The sequence below is a fragment of the Trichoderma asperellum genome, chromosome 1 (assembly GCF_020647865.1).
Source record: "Trichoderma asperellum chromosome 1, complete sequence".
Lineage (NCBI taxonomy): Eukaryota > Fungi > Ascomycota > Sordariomycetes > Hypocreales > Hypocreaceae > Trichoderma > Trichoderma asperellum.
Genome location: NC_089415.1, coordinates 6,904,610 through 6,919,988, shown reverse-complemented (window position 1 = coordinate 6,919,988; position 15,379 = coordinate 6,904,610). Strand labels below are relative to the sequence as shown.

Genomic DNA, 15,379 nt, shown 5'->3' with positions numbered 1-15,379 from the left:
AATGCTGATCTCGCTAGAACACGCCGGGTATCGCTGCTGTCGGCCCGCTTGGCAATCGGCTAAAGCACCTTAGAATACTGGATGTCAACGGGGTACCCAAGGTACTGCACGTATACGCAGAGGCAGCGTGCACACTCCGTCCTCCTTTTGGTGACACCAGACCAAAGCACAGCGTCAAGCCACTGACTCGTGGCGAGAGCGTCAATGTGCATGCTAGGTGCATGTAGGAATCCGAATGTGTGCTGGCACAAGGCATCCTCCCCTTCCTCCCTTGCATCACCTGCATCATTAGGGGTTGCTCTGCTGTAAGAGGTTCAGGTAAACCAGCCACCAGCGGCTCCAGCTTTTTGCACGCTTGGCGCCGCCGCACTTTTCAGTACGCGTATTGCCGACCTGGCTCTGCGACAGCTGAGGCACGGCCTGCGTGTACAGTACTTCATAATGTCCGCAGTGCTTCGGAGTAGGCCTATTTGCTTTTCTTTATGCGACGGAGGCGCTGCATACGTGTACATAAATTAATTGGTTTCCTAATCCATAACCTCGCTTCGCTCAATATGCTACTAGCCGTAAGGAGTAGAGCAGAAAAGGAAACAAAGCGCAGAGAGTAGAACACGGGTGGAATTAAAGAAAAAAAAAACAATAAGTTAAACAGATGGAGATATTGACAACATTCGGATAGTACCCGGTGCGGCTTCTACATGCAGCTGCTTAAGCATTAAATACAGGTCACAGCTCCAGACGAGGCTCGTGCCTCTCCCCTGTTGCTCTTTCAATCAATCTTAGATCCCCACGCGCTTCATCATGTTCCGAGATTGTATCAATCTCGCCCAATTGAGACAATAGAAAAGACGCAGTATAAATCCAATAGTAATTCCCCAGATCGCTCTATCTTCACAGCTCCTTTTTCTCTCTCTCTTTCCCCCTTGCATACCAAGTATCTGCCCCCAACCCCAGCCTCAGCTCCCTTGTGAGTCTCGGAGACCGACACAACCAATGATGTCAATTTAATTGAGAAACTGCATGTAGCCACCGAGGCTGCTGGCTCTAATGCTAATGATCCTTCATGGCTTAAGCTAGTTCCATGGCGAAACAAACAACTTGCCACCGAGGCAGAATGAATACGTACATGTATGCATGTTTCAGCTGAAAAGAGAAAAGAGAGGACAAAGGGGGGGAGAAACAAAAAGGGAGAAAAGTCCAGTCTAATATTCTCTGATACTACACCAATCGTGGGACTATACGTCATCACGTTGCCATATATCTACTATCGCTTCAACTATCTTAATAAGCGGCTCTATAGGTTCATCAACAGCATACCAGATCACTTGTTGTTGTTACCAGAATTTTATCTTAACAAATCGAGGATAATATGACACCAAGCTATGTATAACGCACCTGAGTAGACAGAGGGTCTCTACCAATTATACCTGCTAGCTGGGCGACTTGTTACGATGTATATCAACGCTTTGCTGGCTTTATAGATCTCATCAAGCCATACCGGTAACTAAGATCAATATTGACGCCAAATACTTTTATTTCAACAACGGAAAATGCGCAGCCGTTAGGATGATAAAGTATCACGCTACTACTGGTGTAAGCCACTGAGGTAGATTCAATTCTTAGAGGCCATCAGCTCAGAGGCTACCTTTGTGTGCATGTACTCTCCAAGCACATTCACTGCTCAAAGTAGTAAACGTTATTTCCGCCTTCTCTATAGACTCAGACTGGAGATGAATTTTATCTATGACAGTTGACGGACATGACACTAGGATACCCTTTCCCGCCTTTGTTTCACAACTTCGTCACAGCGACTCTATACAAGTAGCTACGCTTCCCGTAAATGCACTGATGCTTGCTGATGAACTTCCAGTAAATGGAGATCTATGGACTACTATTCTAGCAAGCTTCATATCTAGGTAAGCTGAGATGTGATATGGACCTCATAAGAACTCTTTAGATCAGCGCTCAGCGGCTTGGCATGCTTGTTCTGCGATGCCTATCCTCGCTCAGCAGATTGAGTGAAGCCGATAAAATCACGCCCTTTTGACTTCTTATTCTTTACCGCTAGCTTAATATTCTGCAATTTTGAGACAGTGTATAATAACGTGCTATGCGCTGATTGTTGGAAAACTATATTCTACAACGAGCTACAGCCCACATCGTATACGGCTGATGCACTTGTCATTTATGAGATAATATAAATAGCACGAGCAAGTAACCAACCCAGGAAAATTGTTGATTCCTATGGACTCGCACCGAAATGCAACCGTCGTATCAAACGGCCTGGCAACAACATGATGATCGCGATGAAGCCCTGTGGATTGAGGATACCAACGTCGAATTCGAGGATTAGGTGGATCAGATGTGGTCAGCGTTCGAAGAAGGACTCCAAGGTACTATTTTTACTTTATCTACAGCGTCAAATTCAACAACAAAGCTATCTAGTTGTAGATTTTTTTTTTCTCCATTTCATAGAAATTAAACACCTCTATTTACAGCTAAATTCATATATACTCGCTGGTTTCAGCGTTCTGAAATACCAAGCCATAGGGTTAGTTTATATGGGTGTTATTTCCGCAAGGAGGCGTACTTGTTAAGACATCCCTATTCGCTATATGAAGTACTAAAGATGTGTTGAGGTTTGGGACCTGGAGAGGCGTTATGATTGATTATTGTAGGAAATATAAACTAAATAGTAATAAAAGCTGTATACCAAAAGGAGTTGATTAAGCAGGAACGCCAGCGCAAGAAATTTTTATCCCAGTACCAGTTGACAAGGCTGTAATGAGACATTAAAAAGACATGTAAGACTAAACCATGATGTTGCAGAAAACTGTTTATTCCAGCATGGTCATTGGTCTAATAGCTTAAATTCACACAACACAGTCAACATATTTTGAGTTATTGACTGGGTTAGATTTATTACATTCACAATGCTTCCATTCATCAGAGCTTTCATTTCCAGCTCAGTCGTCTCCGTGGCGCTTGCTCAGGTCGCCAACATAAAGTTCTACAACGAGGATGCTGTAGTTCTTGAGCAAGTGGTGAGTGAGGAATTCATCTGCCCTACTGGGCTTACATCTATATACGGCGGCAACTGGAATATCGGAGCTACGCGGGATGAGGAACCTTGGGAGGAAACAGTCGACACTAATGCCTTTGGGTGGATTGAGAGTCAATCGACATGGATGGTGCACAAAGAAGACGACAATGCAACTTATACCAAGATTGCCGAAGCTATCGCAAACGGTGTCAACAAGACGAATATTGGCAAACTGGTTAAGGAGCATGGAGAAGAGGTTAAAGTGGCTACTATTGGGCTATATTAATGTGACGGCCTCATTCTCATGCTCGGCACGACGACATAGGCTACATGCAGGCCGATCTGGATAAATAGTGGACTGAAAGACCAATCATTTCACGACACTGTGAAATGTGCACGATGCTTTCCAACGTGCCCAACTGGGTATATATGTTCCTCTAATGTAGGATGCACGTCCGATACAAAAGCACCCATATATGCCCAACTAACCTGTATCCTCTGGGTGCATAGATGATTTCCCAGCCTGATGTGACATTACGCCATGAATTGAGGCCTTGTTAAAAGTACTACAGAACTATAAGAGGGGACTCGACGTATATCTCGGATGTCGATTCATAGAATTAGCAAGGTAGGATCCAATGCTAAGCTATAGCCGGGAAAAGAGGCTGCGTGTATTGTTGCACGGCAAATCTTCGTAGATGAGGCCCAGTGGAGTATCAGTATCTACGAATGACATGTACATATAACTTCATGTACACGTACACGTACTAATTCCTAGTGCAATCCCTCGTATTGAATGTCAATAGGCCATAATGCTCGCCATAAGGAGCTATTGCTGCGTATTACCCCAGGATGCGCTTGCATGGCAAACCGCCGTACCAAGTGGATCTTTTTATAGTGCCGCCGACGGCCGAATAGCAGAGAATGTGGTGTCTAGAAGGGGAAATCAGCCAGGACAACGTGCATTGGTGCGGCCCGACGATAGGCGACCCATTTTGCACTTTTTGCTTCAGGGGTGGGCAGCCCGGCAAAAAAAAAAAGAGAGAGAGACGGAGAGAGACACTGAGAGAGAGAAGCGAGGGAGGAAGACGGAGAGTGGAAAGCTTCCCCACAGATGGAATGCAAGTACGCGGCTTTGTTATCCTTTTTGCCCCCTTTTGTCGCTCGCCGTTTTATTTATTTATTTATTTTCCCCCTCTCCACTTTCACTTCCTCTTTTCCTACTTCTCTCACCTTCCATCGCACCAATGGGATGCGATGGCGGTTTGCACATCCTAGGTACCAGCAAAGCATACACTGAGACTGCGGCTGAGGCTGGGCGCGCTGCAGCTTGGAAATCAGCACCTCTTCCGGGGCAGCAGAGGCTGGTCTGATCTGGATCTGCCGCGTTGCTTCGTGATGCGCGGGAGTCACGTGGCATGATACAATTGTTGCTGATCGATGACGCTCGACGGTGCCGTCCAGAGTCGCACGCGGCTGCAGGTACGTACACTAAGAAGTCCCAGGATGGAGCACCCATTCTCGCTCTTACGCAGTGCTGTTTTGTAATGCTGCGCCTCTTACATGCATGTGCCTTGCCATGACTGCTGCTGTTTCCGAGGGGGAGAAGCGAGTGAGTGAGTGAGTAGATGGAGCTCCTGGCCGTACAGAGCTTGATGGTTACAAGCACCTTCTTGAGTCTGCAGACAAAGACACAAGGACACAAAAAGGCCTTGTTCTTACTCCCGGCCCAGCGAAGCCGGAGCCGTTGCAGCCTCCCAGCAGCGGAATGGGGGGGCGTGAGACTTGCTTCAATGTCTACAGTATTGCATGTACAGCACAGCATATACAGATGTACCCTGGAGCAGCCTGGAGGATGGAGCTAAAGCGCGGCGTGCGTGACGGAGCCCGGGCTCAAGGTGTCGGCAGCGTCCACCGGTCTTTTGCAAGTAAGCTTCTGCGTCTGATGAGGTTGAGCAAAGGGAGCCCCGTTTGCGGAATAGAAAGCTGGAGCACCCGACGCACCCCGCGGGCGTGCTGCTAGTCCGCATGCAAGTCTTAGCCAGCGCGGAGCTCTCCCTGGCGCGGCTCCTGTGGCTGTGAGTGGTCAGCAGAGCTCTCGGGCTGCTCCAGTCGCCAGACGGCCACAGCTCCAGCGGCGCTACGCCCACGCCCTCCAGCGCAGGATTCTGTTTGCTGCTGGAAAGGCTCGCTGGCGATGGCCAGGCTGGGCGTGGCTGGGCGACTCGAGTCTCTGGCTCTGGCTGCTGGCTCTGGCTCTGGCTCTGGCTCCCCCTCCTCACGCCTCTCTGCTCTCTCTTGCTCTTCCTCGAGGTACTTGCCGTCCTTTGTCCCTCCGGCGCTGGGCCCTTCTCCACCCTAAGCAGCGGGCGTGTCACTCCGCCGGTGACGACGCCAGCCAGACACGCTGAGCTCTCCCACGCCGAGCGCTCCCCGGTACCTCGCCTGCGTTATCCGAGTACATCGCCTCGACGTCGCGCTCGCAGCCTGCAGAGCCTCGCCAGCAGTACCGCCGTCTTAGCATTTAGCACTACCACTGTAGCAGCTCCCCTACCTTACCTCACTTTTCCTGACCTTGCCTAGCAGCCAGCCCAGTTGGAGTAAGACTGATACGGAGAACGCTCCCCCTCCCTCTAGCTGTCTGTCGCGCGCTCTCGTCTCGCTCGCTCTCTTTGTCTGGCTCCCCTACCTGGTCTTCTTTTTTCCCCTTCCCTCTCTCTCTTTCTTTGATCCGTCTCACGTATAAAAGGCGTCCACTCCCCCCGAGGATTCTGCTCTACGTCCCTCGACCACGTCTCGGTATCCCCAATTGCATCCTTCAGTCTACTCTGTATCCTTCGTCCGTGCCCATCCGTCTTATACACATCCTCACACACCATGTCTACCCGGAAGCGCACCCGTGACGAGGAGGACGAGGAGGAGCTCGTCTCCCTCCCCGAAGAAGACGATGGAGAAGAAGAAGAAGAGTAAGTGACTGACACGCCCTATTCTACCCTTTGGCCATGGCTTTGCCCATGTGCGAGATGCGCTCGCGTCCAATTGACGTTGCTGCCGGCCGTCTTTCGCACAGCCCACCCTGCATTCTGGCACCACTCTGGAGATGGCTACAGCAGCTTTCCCAGCCTCCTCTGCGCCCATCCTCTCTGTCACAAGACTGCCCTTTGCATTTCGCTGGTCGCTAGAGTTGCTGATGGATACAATTGCGCTAACTTTGCTGGTAGATATATCTCTACTGGAGATGAAGAGGAAGGCGACGATGACGACGCCGAAGAGGAAGAAGAGGAAGTTGATGAAGAAGAGGAGGAGGAAGAGGGCGAAGGTGAAGCCGGAGACAAAGAAGCTCCAGTGAATGGTGAGTTGAAGCTACCCCAATCGCTGCTGAAGTTGGTGGCGACAGCAGCTCTTGAAGCCTGTGGCATTGCGACTAGGCGCAACGCCGTCGCGAATAGCGCTTCTGCTGCCGCTACCGCTTTCTCCAAGTCAAGGTCATTGAGGCGCTAACACAACACGCAACCAGGCGCGCAACCACCGCACAAGAAGCGCAAGACCGCTGAGGAGGAAGACGTCGACAACGGCGAAGCCGCCGACGAGGAAGACGCGCGGGAGGTGGAAGAGGAGAAAGCCGCAGAGGACGATGCCGAAGAGGCTGCGGAAGATGAGGCTGAGGAAGACGCTACCGAGGACGCAGCTGAAGCTGCCGCCAAGGACGACGTCAAAGTGCCCGAGGTGCCTGCAGCAACGGACACACCAGAGCCCAAGGCTGTCACTGCCGGAGGCGACGAGTAAAAAGAAAAGATGGGAAAAAAAAAAGGGACGTAAATTTCGTCGTCTTTGGAGTTGCGCGCACTGGACTGCCCAAAAAAAAGGCGGGAGCAGTTCCGTGTACTATGCTTGGCGATTGTATTATGGGCATCTAGGATAAGGCATGGATTTGGATGGGGTATAACAGGCCCTCTCGGTCATTTAGGTAATGATTCTTATCTTATGCTGCGCACCTCGCAGTTTTGGAAATAAAAGAAACGTAATGCCCGCCGACATAGGTTTTTTTTTTTTTTTTATCATTTTGCCCTTTTTTCTTCTTCTTTTTTCTACCTAGGTCGCAACTTTTGTATGGCCTTTGGGTACCCGGGAACTGCGCATGTGCACGGCTTGTTAAGGTCTCGCTGAGTTATACCGCTGATTTCGGCCCGTTCCGGACGATGGCTGAGTCGGCTTCTTGAATTGGCCTTGGCAAAAGGCCCAGTTATCACAGGTCCTGCGGTTATACACATATAGGCAACTAACTATGTAGGCTGCTAAAACTTTGTAAAAAACAAAAACGCGTAAAACATTTCTAGTTAGTTTGGAGCTGATTGTTATGTCCGCCGAGCGAGGTGAGAATTTGGGGACTGGCTTGGCTTTATATACCAAGGACATGCAACACGAATTGATTGAAGCAGTGCATGTTAGACAGGTCATAACCGTCTAATTGGACTGAAGTTATCTAGCTAGAGACTTGAATTATCTAGTTAATTAGTTAAAAGTCACCTAAACGATATATACGAAGGTAGGGAAATTCGAGGGAGCAGTTGGCGCCCTGGGTCTTCAAGCTTAGCTGCTGGTTTGACCGATACTACTACACCACAGAGTAGACAGTCAATGTTGCGGAATATAATTTGCGTGTCGTAGTAAAGACGAAGCGAAAACGAAAAAGACCCGAGTAGATCAAAGGGCGTGCGTGGGGCAGCGAAGGGAAAAAAAGTATATCCTATTGCCTTTTACTCTCTTTCACCTTATATCCGGACTGTTTGGTAAGATTTCACTTGCCCAAGATCCAGTCCATCAATTCGTCTCTAGCATTCACTCATTTCCCTCCTCTCTTTTCCTCACCACCCCCCCAAACACAATGTCTCGCGCCCTCGCAGCCGTCAGGTCCCTAGACCACCTCGTCCTAACCTGCGCCTCCATCCCCCGAACCGTCTCATGGTACAGCAAGTACCTCGGCATGAAGCAAGAGGTCTTCACGCCCCCCGCCACCCCGGACACGCAGCGCGTGGCCCTGAAATTCGGCACGCAAAAGATTAACCTGCACGAAAAGGGCAGGGAGTTTGAACCAAAGGCCTCAACGGCGCTGCCCGGCACGGCGGACCTGTGTTTCTTGGTGGAAGATGGCGTGGACTTGGACGAGGTGAGGAAGGGCTTTGAGGAGGATGGCGTGGAGGTTTTGGAGGGGGGAAGGTTGTTGCGAGGACGGGGGCTGTGGGGAGGATTAGGAGCGTTTATGTGAGGGATCCGGATGGGAATTTGATCGAGTGAGTGGCCTTTTTTGTGTTGTGTTAAGACGGGTTTCGTGATATACTGATCTTGGGTGATGCTGTCTTAGGCTTTCACAGTACGAGACGTCATGAGATGGCGAGACATTCACAATGAATTCTACACATATTTTTTTGAGTGCCTTTATTATTGACCGTCTCATATAGAATAGAGATTTGAAGTTCTGCATGTTGTTTCAATTCCGGTCACGGGCTATCCAGCATTAGCCCTGTCAGTGAAAACTCAGTGCTTCAAAAGAAGCAAAGCGCTTCGTTAACTCATGTATATCCATTTCGATTGAACTGAATGAAATATATCCTGGCTGTCAACGCTCAATGTAACGACAGCAATTCTATCTGTTTCAAGCAGGCTCAAACAAACATTCTAATCGCTCCCCGGCCATCAAATGTATGCCGCTGGAAGAACAAAAAAAAAAAAAAAGAGACAACAAAACAGTGAAATTTATAAAAAACTTAAGAAAAAAAAAAAAAAGGCTCGCCCCTTATAGCTTTTGCGGAGGCTTCCTCTTCCTCTCCCGCTCGTCCTGCTCCTCCCTCAATATATCCGCAATCTGCTGCCTCAGCTCCTCCGCCAGATGCTCCGCCTCCTCCTCATCCAGCTCCTCCCGCTGGCCCCTCCCAAACATGGTGAAGCTCTCGCGATACCTCCCGCTGGCGCGAATCTCCGGTCGCGGGATCAAGTGGTAGTGCATGTGCGGCACGACCTGCGCCGCCGCCGCGCCATTGTTCTGCACCACGTTCCAGTCGGCGATGCCCGTCGCGCGCACCAGCGCCGCCGACAGCAGGCGGATGTAGCTGCCCAGCTCGCGCGCCTCCGGGTTGGTCACGTCCGTCAGCTTCGGCCGGTGGGCGCGCGTGCACAGCAGCAGGTGGCCGTGGCTGAGGGGCAGGATGTCGAGGAAGGCGATGGCCGACGGCGTCGACAGCACGACAAAGGACGCCGGCTCGGTGAGGTTGGACGGGAACGGGTGCGGGGGGTCGATGGCGCTGAAGGGCGGGTGGGCGGCGGCGATGGCGCAGAAGGGACAGTCTTCTTCGCGGACCGTGGGCGGTGGAAGAGACGGGTCGAAGGAGGTGTGCATGTCGGCGGCTTCTTGGTGTTGTGGTCTTGCTGCCTGTGTCTCTTTCATTGGCTTGGTGTTGATGGGCGAGCTGCAGGACGAGATGTAGCGAGTGGAATATTTCCCAATCAATGCTTGAATGGTATCGCGTATGTGTGTAGATTGATGATAATGAAGAAGAGAGGAAAAAAAAAAATAATAAGCCCGAATTGAGTCGTCGCAGACCGTGTTCGTCACTCTGCGCTTCTTAGCTTGGCCAGAGTCGCATGATACAGCTTCGAGAACCACCGCTGGGCCGGCTAAATCACCAGACGGATGAACCCTGCAAAAGCTCGGACTTCACCTCAGCACTGCCCGATTTTCTCTCTTTCCCTCTCCTTCTCGGCAATTTGCGACGGTGGGCATTCACGGGTATCGCATGAACTGCTGCAGATGCTGCATCTCCAGGCATTGTATGGCAAGAACATGGGGTGAAGCGCGAGCTTTTGCCGAGGTACGGAGTATACTACGGCCTATTGCAGCGTCAGCTATGATTGGGCGCGTATTACTAAGGTGAAGCAGTAACATCATCTAACCCAGATGGAGTGTTCGCGTAAATGGTCAAGTTTGACAGTGGGAATAGCTGAATATGCAATTCAAATACTTTGTATTTGTCTAATTGCCACATTAAGTGAAATTTCTTCATACCAGAATAAACTCTTTTAATTGATTTTTTCCAGCTGGTTCAACATACACCGTCACTTTCACAACTGCTTCCTCGCGTATTCACAAGCTCCCTCACCGCCCGATTCTGCCGGACAAAATTCTCCTCCACCGCCACTATTTTCTCTCTCTCCAAACTCCCGCCATCATCAGCCAATCTCGCCCACGCCATCAAAACCAACCACCATCCTTGCGTTGCTCCCATCGCCCTCCTCCGAGACCTCATAAACCACAAACACTACTCCTTTCCACAACGATCACAGCACACCATGCCTCGCGAAGAGTACCAGGTCCCCACCACCTCCGGCGGCGCCTCAGCCGGAGCCATGACCCGTGGTGCAACCGGCGGAGAGCGACACGACAGCCGTGCCGTCATGACCTACATCTGCGGCGACTGCGGCGGCAACGTCACCCTTAGCAAGGATGCGCTGGTTGCCTGCCCTCACTGCGCTGGGCGCGTGCTCTACAAGGAGCGCACTAAGCGGTGAGTTCTGTTCCCTCTAGTGTATCTTGGGGGTGATGTAAGGCTGACTTTAGGGGGATTTAGAATGGTGCAATTCGAGGCTCGATAGACGGGCGAGTGGCAAGGAGAATATTACATTCGAGACGGCATGAGGAGATGAAAGCACCAAAATTGAGAAAAACAACAAAATCATAGATCACACTCGAGGAGTTTTTGGGATACAACTAGGGATAATCAAAGAGCACAAAGGAGTCAGAGAAACTTATTACTTGGGAAATTTTTTTTAAATCTAACTTTGATATTACTTCTTATTTTATGCAATATCCGTCCCTTCTTCTCTCTCATATCCCCCCAAAGCACTGGCCTCTTGGCGCGAAGCCTTGAATCACCTTAGAAATCATGATAAACCGAGTCCTCTTTTTATATCTTGTGTTTTTCGCCTGATTTTTCCAAATAAAACGCCTAAACTTCCAGTGTGCATGTATGGCTTCCAACAAGCCGATGTTGCGTTACCGCTGCGTGTGTAGATACTTGGCGAAACTTGCGTCACCCAAGATGCCTTCGTCCTTGCCCTCCATAGCGGCAGCATACCTCGCCTGCAAGCCCTCCTTGGTCGTTTCGTCGTCTTCGTCGTCATCGCCAGAGTCGGCATCGCTGGGGACATCCACGTCGTCGTCGTTGATCTGGATAGGCTTCTTCTCTGCCGCGTCGTTGGCAACCACGGACATGCCCTGCATCATCTTGTCCAGCTCCTCCTGGCGGGTCTTCTTCTTTCGCTCTTCTCTCTCTTCGCGTCGTCGATCCAGTTCGGGCAGATAATCTTCCAAGAACTCTTTCCTCTTCTCTTCAACAGCTTCAAAAAACTCATCGATGCCAGTTCCCATCCTTGAGCTGACTCCCACCATGCTGAGATGTGAATAAAACTCCTCCAGCACCAAACTCATCGAGTTGAGCAAGCTGCCCATGTAGCCGCTGCCACCGCTTCCGAAACCTTCTTGTCCGCCGAATGTGTCAGAATTCTCGTCGCGGCGCAGAGCTTCCTGGAATGCCTCAAAGTCCGTCATCCATTCCTTTGCGAATGAAGCATCCTTGACATCAGTCTTGTTGAAGACCAAGATCATGGGCAGCTTTGTCTTGTAAAGAATAGAGCAGGCGTAGAGCATGTTGGACATGAATGTAGACGTTGAAGCAGTTCGCGGGGTATCAATGATGTAGGCGATGACGGTAGGGAAGGCTGATGCGAGAGATTCAAGAAGAATAGTTCCTGAGGCAGACCATACGAAAGCCTCAATCTGTCCGGGGGTGTCGACGAGGATACGGTCGATCGGCTTGCGCTCTGGGTGTTCGGGATCTGGCTTGGCGCGTTTCTCCAGTAGGTTGACAATCTGGTCGACTTTTGTGGCGAAGAGGTTTAGCGACGTCAAGATGCCTCCGTTGGGTCCCAGGTTGTACTGCTTCATGACTTCTTCATAGTTGACCGAATCTCGAATGTCGATGTTGCTGTCGAAAGGGACGTTGAGAACCGCGGGATCCAGGTTGATGACATAGGGCGGCGTGTTCTTCGAGTGAAGGTGCGCATTGATTCTCTGCATAAAAGTCGTCTTGCCCGAGCCTATATTTTGCAAGACAACCATGTTAGGCGATTGCGACGTTGAAGGCTGCGTTGCTGCAGAGAAAGCTTACCTGCCATGCCCACGCAGACAATGGCGGGAGGCGACGTCGCCGAGATCGACGGTGCACCGCCAGTCGATGATGAAGCCATCTTGAAGACTACTTTGGTCGGCTTTTCTGTGTGTGTTGTATATAGAGGCGCCGAGAGGAGAGAAAACAGAGTCGAAATGCTTAGAAATGAGGTTGAGAGAATGGCAAAAGAGCTTGGCGGGTCTTCTAAATTTTTAGTACAATAGCCAAAGAAAGCCAGAAAAGCTGCCCCGCGGTGACGTCCCTAGCAGAGATGGAGATGAAATATTGTATTATATAAGCAGTCAAATGCGCCTCATCCCGTCTCAGCATTGGTAGGATTATTGATATTGACGGCCCTCCTGCTACTACAAATCACTGGCTGCCTACTAGTCGCTAGGTATCAACTTTCAAACATGCTTTTTGTTCACACATAACCCCCCAAAATCGATAACCCCAGCCAGCACCGCTTCAAAACCAGCACCCTCATCTTAACCATCGGTGCCGCTGCTATGGAATGTTGCACATAGAGCCGCGTAGTGGTGCGTCAAGTCGAGCACATTCTGCGGTAGGCTTGTGGCTTGAATAATGCTTCTCACCTTCACCGCTCCCTCATCCTCGATCAAGGTGCGGATGGTGCGCAGCAGCTCTGGGCTGAACTCGCTGTACCACCTGTACTGCCAGGTCACAAGTCTGATCACTGCGGCCACCGTCTCTCTCGTGCTCTTTGTCTTCTCAAAGACGCGCAATACGCCGGCCAAGGCCTTGGGGCTGAAGCGCAGGGATAGGCAAGCCCTGTATGCCTCGGCCGCTTCGTCAAAGTGCTGCAGTCGTTCGGCGAGTGAGCCGAGAATCTCCCACTCCTCGGCAGACTTCTTGTATTGTATTTGCTGGGCGCGATACTGAGCCATCTGTGTGCGCCAGATTGTGTACACACGCAAATCTTCATACAGGACCATGAACAAGCTATCAAGCCAACGCTCACACAACCGTTTAGTGTTAAGTTTGGAAAGGTGATCATCAGCATGGGTGCCCTAAACAGTCGTGGTGTTAGTAGACCATGACAACTTGTGGACGTGCCACGCTTGACTTACGTTTTCAGCTGTATCGGCCTTGACCTCGTCTGGGTCAACTGTACTGGAAGGCTTCTCAACTCCACTGCCTTCTCCATTGGGAGCCAGTGTAGTTGCGGCCTCGGAGGATTTCTCACCCTCGTCGTCTGAACCTTCGTCTCCGTTGGTGGTAGGGTCTGGCGTGCCCCGGAGGCCGTCCATACTCGGAGTGCGTTTTGGCTGAGCAGCCTGGGTGGCTTCTTGCTTCTCGGTACGGTATTCATCCTCCATGACGAAGACGTTGCTGCGAATCTTAAGAAGCTGGTCCCAGCCGATCTTAGCCGTCATTTCCGTCAAAATGCCGTACGCTTTCTTAAACGTGCCGCGATAAGACGCCGCCCTCAGACTCAACAGGCTCGGATCGACTTGCTCTGAGTATCTTGACTCAGGTTCGCTATCAATCTCATCAAGGCGAGTTTCGGGCAGTGTAGGGAGATGGACATCTCTCGGCTCTGGCATCATGGGAGAATCCTTGTCTTGGTAGGTAAACATGGGGCAGGAGTTGAGTATTGTCAAGGCATTTTCCCAGTCTTCCATCGCAACGTACACCTGGGCCAATCTGGCCCAAGTACTAAATTCGCTTGGAGCAGCTATCGTGCTGCGGTCAGCACAGCCAAGGGCCATTTTCAGTCTCTCATCCTTCATCTCCGGCGTATCGGCCTTTTGGGCCTTCTTTAGCAGGAAATCCGCCTGTGTATCAAGCATAACATAGTCCATCGGCGTCTGCTGAAGCGACTGGTACAGAATTTTTACACCTGAAACTTCTTCGTTGCCCATGAAAAGCACCTTTGCCAGCAAAGAGGCGACTTCGACACTCTGAGTACGAAGCTTTTCGAAAAGATTAATCCCAGATGCATAACGACCTGTTGTCTCGAGATACTTTAGCAGCCCAGTAGTCAGATGATTTGATACATTCGTAGGAACTTGAACGATGGAATCAGATCCCAATTGCCACCCTGTATGGGAAACATTAGCTTGATGCCGCCAGAAATCACAATCTCTCAAGTTCCATACCCCTGAAGAAGAGCTGCTCGGCCGCGTTGAGGAAACGATGCTCGGTTTCGGTGTTGGTAACAGGGTTGAATCTTCGGACGCCGACGATTTTGCGAATACTACTCCCACTGCCATCGTCGGCATACGAGTATGCCCTTAGAACGCTGCAGAGATATGTCTCCAGCCACAGATCATCCGAAGCCTTTCGCTTTTCGCCTCGCTCGTCAACGCAATAGCTCTCGACAGTTCCGGGAATAGACACATGCACCCGCATGTCCACTCTTGAAAAGGCATTGTAGCAGCTTCGTTGTTGTTAGCACCAGCGTGTCTTGGGGACTCGTTCAGGCAGCGGCCCGCATCGTCTTGTCACCTACCAAAACACACCCTCGACAATCCTGGTGACTGTGTTTGGGTCGTGGTCCCGGTACGTCAGGGTATTGATATAGGCTGCAAGACTGGCCGAAGACGACGCATCTACACCGGTAACATGATGGTAGACGCCGGTCTGTAATTAATTACTCTCTTAGCTGTTTGTCTCGTGCTCCCGTGATTGTCTCGTCGCTAACCTGCTTCCCGGGATTGCGCACTGCCTGCTTCACTAGATGTACAAGGTCCGGCGGGCCCAGCTCTCGTAATGTTGCAAGCGATTCTGTACGGGCGTCAATCGACTCGTGGAGGACTTCCTCTGTTAATCTGGTCGAGAGTTAGACGGGCTCTTTGGCTGCGGCGTGTCTCGCTCTCGTATCGCGGGAGGGGCTCACTCAGGCACTGCTGGCGCAACCATGGCGGCAAACAGGCTCTCGCAATTGTGAGGTCAATGGGATGGAGCCTGTGTCAAGAAATTGGGCGCTGGTCAATCATGCAAGCTGCAGAAAAGCGTCGCGAAGCCAAAGAGCGCAGGAGTCGTTGCGCAAACTGTGGATTGGAGGAGCTGTTATTGAGAGCTTCGAACAAGGATTCCTTGGGCTGGAGCCACACTTGACCACGTATGACCAGCCTCGCCCTGCGCCATG

The 15,379-nt window shown here is 50.9% G+C and overlaps 8 protein-coding genes across 8 annotated transcripts; 4 read left to right on the top strand and 4 right to left on the bottom strand.

Moving 5' to 3' along the window:
- Positions 1-2,933: 2,933 nt before the first annotated feature.
- Positions 2,934-3,329, top strand: TrAFT101_002206 (uncharacterized protein; the record flags this gene model as incomplete). The annotated part of the gene is made up of 1 exon (XM_024899622.2): positions 2,934-3,329. The coding sequence occupies one exon, from the start codon at positions 2,934-2,936 to the stop codon at positions 3,327-3,329; it is 396 nt and encodes a 131-aa protein (XP_024763326.2).
- A 1,522-nt stretch (positions 3,330-4,851) lies between these two features.
- Positions 4,852-5,507, bottom strand: TrAFT101_002205 (uncharacterized protein; the record flags this gene model as incomplete). The annotated part of the gene is made up of 2 exons (XM_066126532.1): positions 4,852-5,401; positions 5,484-5,507. 2 exons carry the CDS (start codon positions 5,505-5,507, stop codon positions 5,081-5,083), a joined length of 345 nt encoding a protein of 114 aa, XP_065982635.1. The 3' UTR covers positions 4,852-5,080.
- A 413-nt stretch (positions 5,508-5,920) lies between these two features.
- On the top strand, positions 5,921-6,829 carry TrAFT101_002204 (uncharacterized protein; the record flags this gene model as incomplete). Its single annotated transcript, XM_024906455.2, has 3 exons — positions 5,921-6,009; positions 6,265-6,395; positions 6,561-6,829. The coding sequence occupies 3 exons, from the start codon at positions 5,921-5,923 to the stop codon at positions 6,827-6,829; spliced, it is 489 nt and encodes a 162-aa protein (XP_024763324.2).
- A 907-nt stretch (positions 6,830-7,736) lies between these two features.
- On the top strand, positions 7,737-8,389 carry TrAFT101_002203 (uncharacterized protein). Its single transcript, XM_066126531.1, has one exon. It carries the CDS (start codon positions 7,929-7,931, stop codon positions 8,307-8,309), a length of 381 nt encoding a protein of 126 aa, XP_065982634.1. The 5' UTR covers positions 7,737-7,928; the 3' UTR covers positions 8,310-8,389.
- Positions 8,390-8,837: 448 nt separating this feature from the next.
- On the bottom strand, positions 8,838-9,485 carry TrAFT101_002202 (uncharacterized protein; the record flags this gene model as incomplete). Its single annotated transcript, XM_024907859.2, has 1 exon — positions 8,838-9,485. The coding sequence occupies one exon, from the start codon at positions 9,483-9,485 to the stop codon at positions 8,838-8,840; it is 648 nt and encodes a 215-aa protein (XP_024763322.2).
- A 597-nt stretch (positions 9,486-10,082) lies between these two features.
- On the top strand, positions 10,083-11,031 carry TrAFT101_002201 (uncharacterized protein). Its single transcript, XM_024909651.2, has 2 exons — positions 10,083-10,602; positions 10,666-11,031. The coding sequence occupies exons 1-2, from the start codon at positions 10,388-10,390 to the stop codon at positions 10,688-10,690; spliced, it is 240 nt and encodes a 79-aa protein (XP_024763321.1). The 5' UTR covers positions 10,083-10,387; the 3' UTR covers positions 10,691-11,031.
- On the bottom strand, positions 10,850-12,460 carry TrAFT101_002200 (uncharacterized protein). The gene is made up of 2 exons (XM_024909650.2): positions 12,265-12,460; positions 10,850-12,193 (listed from the first exon to the last, which is right to left on the bottom strand). Exons 1-2 carry the CDS (start codon positions 12,341-12,343, stop codon positions 11,091-11,093), a joined length of 1,182 nt encoding a protein of 393 aa, XP_024763320.1. The 5' UTR covers positions 12,344-12,460; the 3' UTR covers positions 10,850-11,090.
- On the bottom strand, positions 12,461-15,291 carry TrAFT101_002199 (uncharacterized protein). The gene is made up of 6 exons (XM_024906452.2): positions 15,128-15,291; positions 14,933-15,059; positions 14,741-14,871; positions 14,388-14,668; positions 13,356-14,329; positions 12,461-13,295 (listed from the first exon to the last, which is right to left on the bottom strand). The coding sequence occupies exons 1-6, from the start codon at positions 15,148-15,150 to the stop codon at positions 12,753-12,755; spliced, it is 2,079 nt and encodes a 692-aa protein (XP_024763319.1). The 5' UTR covers positions 15,151-15,291; the 3' UTR covers positions 12,461-12,752.
- Between the last annotated feature and the right edge of the window lie 88 nt (positions 15,292-15,379).

Coding starts and splice junctions, on each gene's coding strand:
- TrAFT101_002203 (XM_066126531.1), top strand. CDS start 7,929: ATGTCTCGCGCCCTCGCAGCCGTCAGGTCCCTAGACCACCTCGTCCTA.
- TrAFT101_002201 (XM_024909651.2), top strand. CDS start 10,388: ATGCCTCGCGAAGAGTACCAGGTCCCCACCACCTCCGGCGGCGCCTCA. Junction 10,603..10,665: donor TACAAGGAGCGCACTAAGCG/GTGAGTTCTGTT, acceptor AGGGGGATTTAG/AATGGTGCAATTCGAGGCTC.
- TrAFT101_002200 (XM_024909650.2), bottom strand. CDS start 12,343: ATGGCTTCATCATCGACTGGCGGTGCACCGTCGATCTCGGCGACGTCG. Junction 12,194..12,264: donor TGTCTGCGTGGGCATGGCAG/GTAAGCTTTCTC, acceptor TGCAAAATATAG/GCTCGGGCAAGACGACTTTT.
- TrAFT101_002199 (XM_024906452.2), bottom strand. CDS start 15,150: ATGGTTGCGCCAGCAGTGCCTGA. Junction 15,060..15,127: donor GTTGCGCCAGCAGTGCCTGA/GTGAGCCCCTCC, acceptor ACTCTCGACCAG/ATTAACAGAGGAAGTCCTCC. Junction 14,872..14,932: donor TGCGCAATCCCGGGAAGCAG/GTTAGCGACGAG, acceptor AATTAATTACAG/ACCGGCGTCTACCATCATGT.